Source organism: Ambystoma mexicanum, chromosome 1q (genome assembly GCF_040938575.1).
Source record: "Ambystoma mexicanum isolate Mex_15411 chromosome 1q, UKY_AmexF1_1, whole genome shotgun sequence".
Taxonomy (NCBI): Eukaryota; Metazoa; Chordata; class Amphibia; order Caudata; family Ambystomatidae; genus Ambystoma; species Ambystoma mexicanum.
The window spans coordinates 656,900,422-656,915,017 of record NC_090922.1 but is presented as its reverse complement, the minus strand read 5'-3'; the positions used below and the strand labels follow the sequence as shown (position 1 = coordinate 656,915,017).

The 14,596-nt window shown below is 45.1% G+C and overlaps 1 protein-coding gene across 2 annotated transcripts in view; it reads left to right on the top strand.

Moving 5' to 3' along the window:
- Nucleotides 1–14,596, top strand: part of METTL13 (methyltransferase 13, eEF1A N-terminus and K55) — a 284,161-nt gene that overhangs the window by 16,524 nt on the left and 253,041 nt on the right. For both annotated transcript variants that reach the window (XM_069641240.1, XM_069641241.1), the window contains exon 2: nt 4,878–5,640. In XM_069641240.1, coding sequence (XP_069497341.1) covers nt 4,878–5,640 — 763 coding nt within the window. The remainder of the gene's footprint in view (nt 1–4,877; nt 5,641–14,596) is intronic.

The window sequence follows — 14,596 nt, the reverse complement described above, 5'->3', positions numbered from 1 at the left end:
CTCTGGCCGCGCAAGACCTCCAATGTTCCCAGTGGTAGGCCTTTGCGAACCATGATGGCTACTCGCCGTTTGTTAAGGCCGCTAGTCGCAAAGTATGCTCGCGGGTCCCCTTTAGTGATGAGATGCTTTTCATCTTCTTTTAGTAGATGGGCCTCCTGTAAGAATACCAAATCCACCTCTAATGAGGAGAGTCTTTGCAGTACAGCTTTTTGCTTTATTGGAGAGTTTAGACCCTGAACATTCAGGGTCTGACATGAGACATCAGAACACGCCATCATGGATTGCTTGAAGCCAAGGTTCCATCACTAAGACCAACTGGGAATCGGGAAGATCTTTTCGGAAAAACAGACTTGAGCCATAATGTTTGGGAACCCGTGAGTGACCAGAACCAAAAGAAAAAAGGAAGGATAAACAAACCCCCAAAATTGTGTGATCTCTCAAAAAAGAAACCATTGTCATAAGCACCAGAAAACCAACTTTCTGTTTTTCATAAAAACATTCCCTTGGCCGCCATTGCCTCATGGTAACCATCACCCCCTAATCATGTACCCCCGGTATTAACATGTTTGCATCATCTTAAACCGCACAGGAGATTATAGTCCCCTCACGCCAGTTCTAAAGACCTGGATAATCTATATTCCAAGACCGGGAAGGTCCGTCTGTAAGGTCTGTCTGTCAGCATATCGGGTAGGCAGGCTCCGACCCAGGTCATCCCCTCTCCAACAGGGTTGTCACTGAGAGTCGCTTCCTTCTAGTTTTCCTCGCGTTACTCTTGCTGTTGCAGCTTGAGCTTGTTTGTGGTCTTGCCTCTATCAGATCATCTTCAATACCGCCTGGGGTCCCACTCATTAGCTCTGCCACTTCTTCTCACCCAATCATATGTCGTTGATATTAATAGAAGTTTGCAGGGGAAACCCCAGCGGCATTGGATCCTATGTGACTGTAGCCAAGCCGTTAGAACGTGTAGTTTCTGCCTGATCACTAGAGTGCGAGGCGCCAGGTCTTGATAAAGGGAAATCTGTGCACGCTCTTTTTGTCGGGCTGTTGCCATGATCTTTTCTTTCCGCTGAAAATAGTGGACTCGGGACAGAACATCAGGCAGATGATTAGGATGATGTTACATTGATGAGTAGACTCAATGTGTCCTGTCAAGTTCTAGTGCAGCCGTGTCTGGGAGGTGTAGGAGATTCCGGAACAAATCTCGCACATATTCGGCAAGATATTTATCCAGGATGTCACGCGGTATGCCCTGTATCCTGATAGTGTCTGCGTGACCTATTTTTGAGGTCCTCCTGTTTTGCCCAAATTGTCTCCAGCTGTTGTTCTATGCCCAACACCCTATTGCTGAGCTCTGCTTGGTCGTGGGCTTGTTTCATCCTAGTTTACCCGTGATTCTAGCCCCGTCAAATGCAAATTAAGCTCTGCAACTATTTTGACCATTGCTTCTTTAGTGACCTTGATCTCCATTGTTGGGTTCCGCTTTAGCATGGAGAGAATTTGTCTTCTTTAGTGAATGATGAGGTGTTCGAACTGGCCCCTCTAGGTGGCAGCAAATGGATCACTGCCTGGGTCTCTCTGGTGTTCCTTTCTTTTTACTTTTCATGCATGCCCAGTAAGGATTCAATATTCCCGCCTTAGTTTTCACTCCCACCTTCACCATCTTCTTCATATAGAGCTTGCGCTGCGTTATTTCTCTTGTATTAATCATCTCTCGCAATGCATTCAGTAGGATGTTGTCCATCTTGAATTGGGTCAAAATCCACTAACTATGACTGTTCAAAGGAAAGGTCCCCACGCTGATGCTCGTCGCCTCTCGCCAAGATGCTGGCAATGTTCTCCTGACCAACCTCTCCTGGTCCTGATCACTGTGGTCAGCTTATGCCACGAGGCAGCGCTGTTGAATGTTGTTGCTTTTGCCCATTCTGGCTGTCTCTCTTGTTATTGCCCCCCCCCCGCCCCCTCGTGGTTGCTGTTGTAGGAGGCCATGTTTCCCCCAAAAATGGTCATTACCGAAGGTCCCCGCCAAGTGCTTGTGGGCGTATTGTTAGCCACGTTGCCCCTCGCTGGTCCTGTTCGCTGTCGCTTGGTGCCGGTCACCTTTCAGCCACGGTGTGCACTGCTTTCATGTGCCGTGTTGTGATCTCTCCTTCACACACACACTGCTTTTCTGCTGGTCGCACAATGACGCTATTGACATGCCAGTCTGGGGGATGGAGGGTTCACAGTGCCACTCTCCCCTCCAGCCCTAGATCTCCACCACCATCGGTTCCTGGACCTCGCACATTGGGTGGCTGATGCTTGCCACTTTCCGACACGTTATGGTGCCATCATTTTTGTGAGGGACGAAGAATCTGCAAACTGCACCACCATTAATCTTCTAGGCGGGCGAGGGAGAAGACGGCTTAGACGGCCATTACCTCTGCTCCCCCTTAGTTTACAGACATCTGCACATTGCCTCAATTACCATCTACTTTGGGCACAAATGAAATTGACGCTTGTGCTGCAAATGAATCTGGCCAGGCTCTTCCTCCTGGCGCGATTCCTCGCGTGGAACAGCCTCTCGCAGTCGTGGGCCAGTGTCCTTATCCCTTCCCCCATGGGCCCCCTCTTCCTATGTTGTGAGCTGCTTTCCTGGGCTGGCCTGCCCGGTACAGTTTTTCCCGTGGTCTTGTCGACTGCGCAGATGGAGTCAGTGGCTGTTCTTTTGTCTTCCACCCCAGCACACTGCTTACCTTTAGATTCTCATGCAGCATGTGGCCGGGCTCCTGGGCTCACTGCCGTCTCTGGTCTGCCCCCTCGTTTCCTCCACGGCGCTGACGCAGCTCTGATTCCCCTAGAGGGGCCAGGTGGACCAGCGGCACACGTCTCTGCCTCTCAGCAGGGCCCTTACCTTTGCAGCCTTTGTCTCGCCCCATCTCAGTTTGGTGGGGATTCCGCTGGCTCCCGCAATCTACAGTCGGCCAGCGTGGGGGGGATGGTTCCGTGTCTGGAGACTCCTTAGCACCTCGGCAGCGCCCTCACACAACTGTGGCACCGGAGGCGGCTTGGATGTGCTCCGTCTCATCGCCTTTGCTCCAGGGAGATCAGGAGCTGCTGGCCTTGGGAGTCTTTTCCTCCACACCACGCACCTCAATGGGCTTGCTCTCCCCCAAGATGCAGCACTGTATTAGCACTGTGTGCCTCGAGTCTCCCAGCGCTGTAAATCGTGTGCTGTCCACGTCTCCAACTGATGGTTTCATCTTTACATCCTTATCATTTGGGTTGTCCATGGTCACACGCTGCATTCCATAATGATTTTTCTTTGCTAGGCTGTGACTGGGCACACCCCTACAAAGGAAGACCTGTTTATGGTCATGGCCGATCATGTCGTACACATTGGGGGAAAAACAATCACAACATTAATTCATATTTCTGTTGCAATCTAGTCCTTGATATTGCTTACCTGTGATTCATCATGCAACGTCTTGTCACTTCCGCCATTTCATACCCACTGGCCTACATTATAGAAATGCACTATCTTCAGTGACATGTGATTTAGCCCACGTGGACAGCTTCCCTCGGAAGTAGGTGCATTGTTATTTGCTTGGAGTTGCTTGTCTCGTATACTATGATGGACATTTCTTCATCTTAGTTGATCATACACCCTGTTGTCAACACAGATTTGGCTCCATTGATTTTGACTTTCATGGAACTGGCTTAATGGCTTTGAGACCAGAAGCGACTTTTGTGTCAAGACTTCATAAACTAGGGTGTTGAGTGCCAACATCACTTTGGTTTCAAGATTACATCTGCTGTGGCCATGGTTCTCTGCTCAGTATTCATTGCTCTTCTGACACACATGCACCAATTGTCTCTGGAACAAGGTATGTAGGAGTAGTTGGAAACAATATTGCTAAGACATCTGTAATAGCTTCTGAAAATAAGGACTCCTGCATTTTGTAAAACCAAGGACAGTCAACATGCATGCACACAGGAAAAGCACATTATGTTCCATATTCAGGGATCAAGTGTTTTCCGAATCCCTTCTTCCGGATCAGCAGCAGTTTTTCTAAGTGTGCATATATATTATTTAGCAAATTGCTTGTACTGGCCAAAGTTTCAATGGGTGTTGGAACAAATGTTTTGCATAATGTCTTTAACTTGACGCGTGTCACTGCCACCATACCATAAGAAATGGGCTTCAGTCTGGCGATTTCTTTTCTCTCTCACTAGGTTACACCTTTGTCTGTCTTTGCTTTGTCTAAAATGTATTGTTTGTATTGTCCTTATGTTACAATATAATCTTGTAAGACCTTTGTGCTCATAAAACCATAGAATTCCAAAATGGAAGTGATTAATTGTACATAGAACATATTATGTAAACGATCCTACTAACATTTTTTGTGGCTTCGTGGCCTGATGTTTATTTAATGAGAATCAAGCTTACTTTAACAACGTAACCAAAACATCCAAATTGCTTCAATGAATCTATGTTTGTGCTGGTTTTAAAAGTCGTTTTGTTTGTGTACTTTCTTGTATGATTTCAGACTTTCATTCTCACTAATTAGCAGGAAAGTACCCTCATTTGTATGATGCCAAATTTTCATGAGAAGGGAAGTCATTACTGTATACCTACTTGCAATAGCGATCACCACCTTGGGTTTCCCTGTGTATTATTCACATTTTTAACAATAAGGTGGAATTTTCTATCTGAAAATATGCACATTAAACTGGGATGCTCCTTTACTATAATACCAATTACATTAATTTCCCAAACTTAATCTTGCTTTGGCTTTTGTTATATTGGCATTGTGCTGAGCCCTTGATGGTCAGGTACCTGGCAAGATGAACATGTTAATATTGACACCTTTCTCTCTCGTTTCTAATTATGTTCTCAGGTCCTTGTTATTGGTTGTGGGAATTCTGAGCTGAGTGAACAGATGTACGATGTGGGCTACGAAGACCTGGTCAACATTGATATTAGTGAGGTGGTAATTAAACAGATGACTGAGCGAAATGCCGCCCGTCGGCCTAAGATGGCCTTCCAGCACATGGACATGATGGCTATGCACTTTTCAGACTCCCACTTCCAGGTTGTGCTGGACAAGGGTACTCTGGATGCCGTGCTGACTGACGAGGATGAGAAAACCCTTAAGAGAGTGGACCAGATGTTTGCAGAGGTCTGCAGGGTGCTACCGATTGGGGGACGCTACATTTGTGTCTCTTTAGCACAGGACCACATTTTGAAGAAGGCAGTGGGCTACTTTTGTCAGGAAGGCTGGATGGTGCGGGTTCACCAGATAGGGGAGCATGAGGGTAAATATTCAGCCGAGCCAGATGCACAATTTTTCATGCCTGTTTTTGTCTTTGTTATGACCAAGTTCAAGAAGATTCCTGGTTCAACACTCCGAATTCTGGAGATATGTCCCAATGAACAGGATAAACCCTTACGGATGGAGGATGAGGGGCAGTTGACTGAGGCAGTGCGAGAGAGACAGCGGTATGCACTACTGAGGCACCAGTTGAGTCGCAGCTCTGCTACAGGGGACATTTCGTTGGACCTTTGTGACAAGGAATCCGGCAAAGCTCGTTACACATTTTACATAGTGGACAGCCCCACTGTGAGAGCTGCTAACAGCAATCACTTTGCAGCCTTCATAAGTGAGTATATCTCCTTTGTGGGATGGTGGGGGTTGAGTAGAGTGTTCCCTTTTTAGTTTCATATTACTTGTTCATGTTTCATGTTGGGTTCTTATTCATGGTTCTAGATCTTAATTGGACAGTGTATAAAAAAAAAAACTCTAAATGATTAGGTATATAGTTTAAATACTTTTATACTTCTTGCTGATTTAAAGATCAGGAAACATTCTGTATAATAGCAGCTTTATGGCTATCTGTGAGTTGGTAATTTTGGCCGGGATGCAGTCTGCTTGGGTCCATTCATGAATTCAAAAGTTATTGTATGAAGGTTTGCTTTTTTTCCCCAGGAAGACAAAAAAACATTTCACTGAGAAAAACCTTTATTGTATGTCCAGTATTATTTTAGAAAGGACAAACTACAAGACATTAAAATGTGCTGATAACTAGCAAGGACGAGACGAACAATGCAAATAATGAAAGCTGACAGTGATAAAGTTGAGTGGAGCAGCAGAGGTTGAGCAGTGAAATTTACAGAAGCACACACCATGTTTAACCGCTCATGTCTCCAGTTCACATTTTTAAAGGACACAAAAGTTAAGAAAATGTCAACACTAATGCATTCACTCATGAAAACGGTTTATAAGCAGGCAAAGTATGCAAGCAGAAGGGGGGGAAAGTAGGCAGAGTATAATGCTAGAAGTATATATTGCTGTACAGCATTTGCTTAAGAGAACCAAATGGCTAAATACAACTTAATTGCACTATAGTGTGCAGAGACTGAAACCAAACAAATTGCCAATAGCTCACCTTGGTAGTTATGACCTACTTCCTTCCAGCGACGGGCTAAAAATACATCAGATTATTCAGGCTCATCCTTTCTCTAATCTGAAGCATTTGGGTATGATGGGAGGGATGGGATCTCAAACTTGACATAAATGTAAAGTAACTAAACCAATACCCCATTTGCCATACTTTGAACTTTGAAACCTGCACACCGTATCTTCTTGCACATTGAAAAGAAGGACAACTAAGCCCACCTTTGATTGATTGGTCTTCCGCAGTGCATTATCCACATTCATCTTTAAATGATATAGCTGACTTCTACTCGTATTCCTTTTTTAAATAATGTATTATGAGTGGAGGAGAATACTTTGTTACAAATTAAAGGTCTATCTACTTAGACTGAGAAACCACGAATATGATTGCTGCTATTCCCCTACAACTAAGCATATGGATTTGTAATAGTGGACAACATTCCTTCATTTTAATTGATGCATCTTTGAAAAATAAAATGGATGACTTTTGTTTTTTTAAAAGGATACCATGTCTAGAAGACTTCAATTAATGGTACGTGTTGATTTTCTCATCTCATAGGATCCTATTTAGGCAATTACTAAGGTATGAATGTTCTGGGCGGGCCTGATTCTTCCGAATAACCAATTTCCTTCCTAATAGGGGATTGGTTTTATGTTTGCACCCTGCACAAAATCTATTCTATAAAAATATGTTGCTCTATAAATATGCCACTCGTTCGAATTCCCAGACCATATGTGATGGTTGTATCTGAGTATTGCCAGTATCGCAAAGCAGGTCTGATTCACAGGGATAGTCTATGCCAGCTTGCTGTCTTGGACTTGAAAATTCTGATTTCTTCAATGCCCCACTGAGACTTTGGTTTTCTGTCCATTGATGCCACATTCTTGTTGTTGTCTCAGCTACAGGATCAGAGAATATTCATGTTCATAATTGTGACAATATTGGTAGTGTGGTGGCAATTGTTTGTTGCTCTTTTTCATTGTTTAGACCACTCTTCCACACTGATTTCTTGACCGTCTTACTATGAAAGATGAATTATGTCTCTGCACATGTACTGTTCACAATCATCTTGCCGGAAGATGGCTGCCTTTTCTTTTGATCATATTGTTGAGCAAATATCAGAAATCTGACTATAATCCTCTTGTGAGTTTTTGGTATTGACCAGGACTATCAACTGTGCAAAGCTTTTTCTGTTTTTTTTCAATTTGAGTTTTATACATTAACTAAATTTGGGAAGCACCCAACAAAGGTAACATTCCTAATGCAAATTATTTCTTCCCCCAAACATCACATTTGACCCTCCCTTTGTGACTGTTTAGGGAATCTTTTAATTAAAGTCTGTCTGAATTGGTTTATAAGAATGATTAATTTAATTTCCCCAAGATCGTTAAGCTCCCACTGAAGAATCATATTGCGAAAGCACCAGGCTCCATCCTTTTGAGATCTGTCACTGGATCCAAGCTGAGTAATGTAGATTCAATCGTCGACTTCTCAGCTCATGAATATCGATTATATCACAACTCCATTTTTTTAGAATGTTACCTATTCTCTTTTTAACTTTTATTTATCATTTCTGTACAAGCGTCCAATGTATATTAACTGTAACAAATCCCAAAGTTCTTAAGGTGGTATTGAAATATACATTGTCCAATAACACAGCGCCAATGGGTGTCAGGGGCAACCTCAACTTAACGATCGATCACGACGTTCCAAGTCTTCTTTTATCTGCCTATTGCCCTCCCACAACATTCATAAGGCACGTGAGTACCACTGCGGCCACTCTGGCACAACATAAAAATCTAGCCATCTTGCGACATTGTGCACAAATTTGTATTACCTACTCTACTGCCTGAACTAACATTAGCCCTGGGCCTCCCCTATGCATCTCTCCATAATCCTCCACGCAGCCCTTAGACGAGCTGGCAGAACTAAACACTAAATGGTGTTATTCAGACCTAACAGTATTGCACCCACACTACCATAATTGCCGTATTTTGCCTGTGTTCTGTCTTTCTACCAGCTATCTAGCACCCTCCCTAGTACCAGCGCCACATAGCCACGCTGCATCCCTGATTCTGAATATCCGGAGTCTTTGAAAATACGGGCTATACCATCGCAGGGATGTTTGGACTAGACTGACTATAACAGTAACAACTTGTCCCATTGGCTGCAGAGCGCCATATTGCCCTGCCCTAGACCTCCTATTACCACGTATCTCCCTGATTGCACCTGCCTTGCATATGTCGGACTAGCCTATTCTACTGCTCATACTAACCTATGCCTATTCCAATGTTTGTGCATGCTTCTGCTGATTTGTCAGACTAGCATACTTGCCTATGCTTACTACCGGACTAGCCTACTCCGTTGCTCATACTAGCCTACGCCTATTCCACTGATTGTGCCTGCCTATGTTACCTATTGGACTAGCTTACTCTGCTGCTTACACTAGCCCATGGCTATTCAATTGATTGTGCCTGCCTATGCTTACTGCCGGACTAGCCTACTTCGCTGCTCATACTAGCCTACGCCTATTCCACTGATTGTGCCTGCCTATGTTACCTATTGGACTAGCCTACTCTGCTGTTGACACTATCCCATGCCTATTTCATTGATTGTGCCTGCCTATGCTAATTGTCAGACTAGCCTACTCTGCAGCTCATACTAGCCTACGCCCATTTCACCTATTGTGCCTACCCATATTAACTATCAGACTAGCCTACTTGCTTATGCTTATTGCCAGACTAGCCTATTCTGCTGCATGTACCAGCCTATGCCTACTCCACTGATTGTGCCTGCCTATGCCAATTGTTGGACCAGTCTACCTGCCCGTGTTAATTGTCGGACTAGTTTATACGCCACCACAGCGACCAGTGCTGAATTATGTACACCAAAAAGATTCTGCTGAACACTTTATTGGTGATCCTATACTATATCTACATAACGATGCCCCAAGTTAGGCACTTACCATGTCTGCTATCTGACAGAAACGACAGACTCCAAGCCAGATTACCCAATCTCTATGAGGCTAGAATTAATACCTCAATTACAATACCACTCCCCCACGCCATTAATTAACATACAGATCTGACTATGAGCCACTGTCCAAGATACCGAACCCTGCCGACCATCGGCATCTGAAATCTAACGTCAGAACTACTCAATCCAGATCGAGCACCACTATCAGATACTCAGAGTGGACAGACCCAATGCTAGAGGAGGTGGTTTAGCCATTATTTCTAAAACCAGCCTTGCCATAAGACTTCTGACTCTTCCACCACTTGAGCCCTGTGAAATGCTCACGGCCAAACTACCTATATCCATTTGCCGCATCTTAACCATCTACCTGCTATATAGACCACCAGGGCCTATCGGCACCTTTTGAGGAGGACCTATTCAGTCCCCTGGCCAACAATACTAAAGATTCCTCGCAGATAATAATACTGGGTGACTTCAACTTGGGATTTAACGACCCAGAGGACAAACATGCTCCGTCAATAGTGACCATCGTGACAGATTACTACTTACCCAAAAAGTCCTTGCCCCAACTCCTGTCAAAGGATGGACCCTCGACTGGGTAGCTGACCTGGATTGCATGACTTCCATCACCAAAATAACCCTGCAACTGTGGATTGACCACCACTTGATTGACTTCGCTATAACTATTGACAAACAAACTCCCAAAGTCCTAGTTATGGCACCACCATTTCTCACCAGATGAAAAAAATACATCACGCCAGACAAACTACTACCTCATCTGCTGCCATCCCTCAACTCTCTACCAAGCAACTCTGACCCCATCCTTCTTGTTGAGGCTTTTAACACCATGACTAAGGCCTTCGATATCATTGTGCCAGTTAAATTGTGCAAAAGTAAACGGAAGGCTCACATTAATGCCTGGTTTACACCCCACCCCAAAGAACTGAGACTTCAAAAAAGGAAACTACAATCCTTATGGCGACACACCCCCTCTGACGAAAACAAAATACAATTAACCCTCTTCGCAAACAACTACAAAAAAGAAATAATTTTTATCAAAAAAGACCTTTTCAATTAAAGAATATCCAAGGCCAGTTCCAATACTAGGGAACTCTGTGATCGTCTGGGAATTGGAATCCCCTATTTCCCCTGTAGATAATGCACCCAAGGACAAACAATGGTGCACCAGCATTCAGAATGCCCTGACCAACAAAATAACGTCACTCCAAATAAAACATTGGCAACAAAAAAGCCTCCTTGCACCAGCACCACAGTTCCATTCACATTCACTAAAGTCTCCATCCAGGAAACTGAGAAAATGTATCTCATCACTGAAGCCATCTAATTGTCAGGGCGACAACTGCCCTGCACAAATCAAAGATGCAGCGAGAGACCTAGCACCTTGCATCTCTAAGCTCATTAATGCCTCCTTCAAGACCAACACTGTCCCAAGTAACCTAAAAGAGTCCAGGGTTCTACCTCTGCTTAAGAAACAGACCCTAGACTCTTCCATCCCTACAAATTACAGACCTATCACCACATTACCCTTTCTCCTTAAAATAATTGGCGAGTAGCGTATTTGCAAATTCAGAACTACCTTGAAGCAAACCACCTACTTGGATCCCGCCAATCCGGTTTCAGGCCACAACATGGCATTAATCAACCTAAAAACCCAAATTTATGAGCTCAAGGACAAAGGCAAAATGGCAATGCTCCTCCTCGATTTGTTGGCGGCCTTCGATTTGGACCACTGGACCACTCAGTCTTGTTTAAACACCTGGCATCGGCAGCCCACTTCTCGAATGATGCAATAGCCTGGGTCCAGTCCTTCTTGGAAAATAGAACAATGAGAGTCTTTTCCCCTCTGGCATCAGCAGATCCAAGTCATATCACTTGCGGTGTTCCACAAGGACCATGTGTCTCGCCTACTATGTATAATATATTTACCAAGCCCCTATTCGACAAATTGGACAGACTGAGTGTCACCTAACCGAATTAGGCGGATGACGCCCAGATCCTCATTCCCATTTCGGGCAATTTTGATAAGGACACAGCCTTGGTAAATTAAATATACCTCCTCATTCAGGCATGGATGGCATTGCATGGCCTCTGCCTGAATGACGATCAAACGGAGATTCTGATTCTTGGTTCTGATGCCAACCTAAAAAAACTGAACTCCAACTATTCCGCATTCAATATAGACGGCAATACAATCAAAGTAGTTGAAGCGATAAACACTCTAGGTTTCTACCTTGATTCCACCTTAACTCTAAGGAAACAGGTCAACTCCATGGCATCCTCTACCGCTTACACCTGTAAGCTCATCAGGGCCTGCAGACCTTTTCTAACTAAAGCCAGCTGCATTACCCTCGCCAATGCCTTACATTACTGCAATGCCCTATACCTAGAAGCTAACAAATATATCCTCTACAAAATACAAACACTACAAAACAATGCCCTCAGCACTGCCCTAAACATATCTAACAGAGAACACAACAACAGAAGAGATCACCATTGACGGGATCCTACTCAAAACAGTCTCGCTCACATTCAAATGCCTTAACAATGCCGCACCGCCATACCTTACAGAGAGAATGGTCAAGAGATCTTCGACCCGACCTTGCAGAGCGGCCAACTCCCACTGCTTAGAGATACCTAGATTTGAGTCAACAAAAGCTGGAGGTAGTAGCTTCCTGGTGAAAGCCGCATAATCTTGGAACGCATTACCCCTAGCCCTCAGAACCGACCAGTCTTTCTTCAGCTTTAGGCGCAATATTCTAAACTGGCTGCAAGCTAATGACATTTGTTCACTGGAGACTCTGCATATGTACCTGCTTTTGAATGTACCCTTCTGTACCATATCACTGTACTCAACTGCATTGTCCTTGTGGCCTTTTTATATTCCATTGTGTAACTAAGCCTTAAGTATCCTTGTACATGTTGCGCCCAGCTACCTAAGGGTTTGGCGCGCATTGCCAAATAAATAAACAGCGTAATACAAAGCAACAAGATAAATAATAAATATAAAGACAGTAACTATCAACCTGTTTTAATCTGTAAGCAGCCAGCTGATGGAAAACACTGTACAGACCACTTACCTATTCTGACTGTTCTGTTCTTCCTTACCATTATACTATAAAACCAGATGTAAAAAGTTTGAATGAGTCTTGAACAAGAATCTTTGCACCGTGGCTGACTTCTTTCCTCTCCAACCGACCCTCCAAGGTCCAACTTGGGTCCTTCCTCTCCGATATCCTTTTCTCTACCTGTGGTGTCCCCCAGTGATCTAACCTCTCTCCCTGGCTTTTCAACCAATACCTTGCACTCCTTGCCCACTGCATCGCCACTCTCTGCCCCAACTTTTCTGCCCCAACTTTCAGTGCTATGCGGATGATACCCAGCTCATTTTAAGGCTACCCTCGGCCTCCTCCTCTCCTTCCCTCATCTCAGACTATCTGTCAGTCATCCTGGAGTGCTGTGCCAATAGTGACTTCTGCCTTAATGCCAGTAAGACTGAGCTTCTACTCATCGGCACACCCACTCCCTCATTCCCTGCAGCTCTCTGGCCGCCCTCTCTTGGCCCTCTTCCTGCTCCCACCTGCAAGGCTAAAAACCTCTGGGTCATCTTCGACTCCACACTCTCTCCTTCTCTCCACACATCTCTGACGTCTCTAAGAAGTCACACTACCAGCTGCACCTTCTCAAGAGGTATTCTCACTGTCTCCAGAGCCCTGGTTCTCTCTAGGCTGGTAACAGCCTCCATCTAAATCTGCCTGCCGCTACTTTCCGTCCTCAGCAACTTATCCAGAACAGGACTGCAAGACTTGTCCTTGGCCTCAAGCCCAGGGATCGTATCTCTCCAGGACTGAAATCTCTGTACTGGCTCCCAGTGGCTGCAAGGATTAAGTTCAAAACCCTCTGCATTGTCCACAAGGCCTTCTGGGGCCTGGGGCCGAAATACCTTCACTCTCTTCCTAAATATCTTCCTTCTCGAGCTCTTCACTCATCTGCCTCCAACTCCTTCAGGGTCAGTCGCTTCTCCAAGCAACGAGTTGGGGTTAGATCTCTCTCTTGGGCAGGGGCCTCCATCTGGAACAGCCTTCCTGCCTCCCTGAAACTTGAGAACCATCTCCGGTTCCGGAAGCACCTCAAAACCTTCCTCTTTGCTTCTGCTTCATCTCCCCCTCTCCCCTGCTAAATTCCTGACAGAAACTGCACTGGTAACCTGGCCACTCTCACTGATCCTCGGGCCCAGGTCCTGCCAGTTGTCCACCGGCACTGCCTCCCTGGCAGCCCCTGCACCTCGGGACTGTTTTCTGTATCCCTACAGTCCCCCTCCCAGCACTTATGTCTGCACCTATCTTGCACATGCCACCAGCTGGCCCTTTATTTATCTTTATTCTACTATCCCATGTACTGCACTTTCCCCTCTCCCTCGCACTTCCCTTTCCCCCTTCCCATGCCCTTGTGCGATCTGACTGACACCTGGCCAATCAGATCGTTGTCGGTCTTCCCTTTGTTCCCCCTCCCTTGCCTCATCACGCCTTGAAACACTTGTGTATAGGCGCGTTATAAATGCCATATCATATCATATATAATTTCCTCAGGCATCCGCTCCACTGTCCATCCACCTCCTGGTCTGACGGTCCACATGCACGCCACCTGACCTCACCCCCAAGACCTTTCAACCGGTCTTCCATTCTTTGCTCTTTTTTTACTCCCCTCTTCCTCTGACTGTTCTTCTCTCTCTCTTCCATTTGTCCGCTGTCTCACCTGACACTGAGGGCCAATCTGTCTGCTGTTTCCTCTATTTAGGGGTCTTTACAAGGTAAGTCGTCTTAAACACCTGTTGGCTCCACCCTCGTTTCTTGCACGAGATTCAACAGTCTTTGGCCACCTAGTGGTAAAGTGTTCCTCAGTGCTGTTGTCTTCATTCGCCATGGTGAGGGTCGGTAAAAAGCGCATTGCTCACTGAATGCGGATGCTTCTGGTTTTGAACTTGGACCACTGGTTTCTTGTTACATTTCGCTACAGTGGTTGCTAGGCATACTGGTACTTGAAGTTCTGTAATGAAACACTAAAAACCGGGGCCAGCATCAAAGAAGTAAGGCATTGGATGATGAAAAATGGTGTTTTTCATTCAGCTGCTCATTCAGAAAAAGGTGCTGTTTTTGAAGGCTAGAGT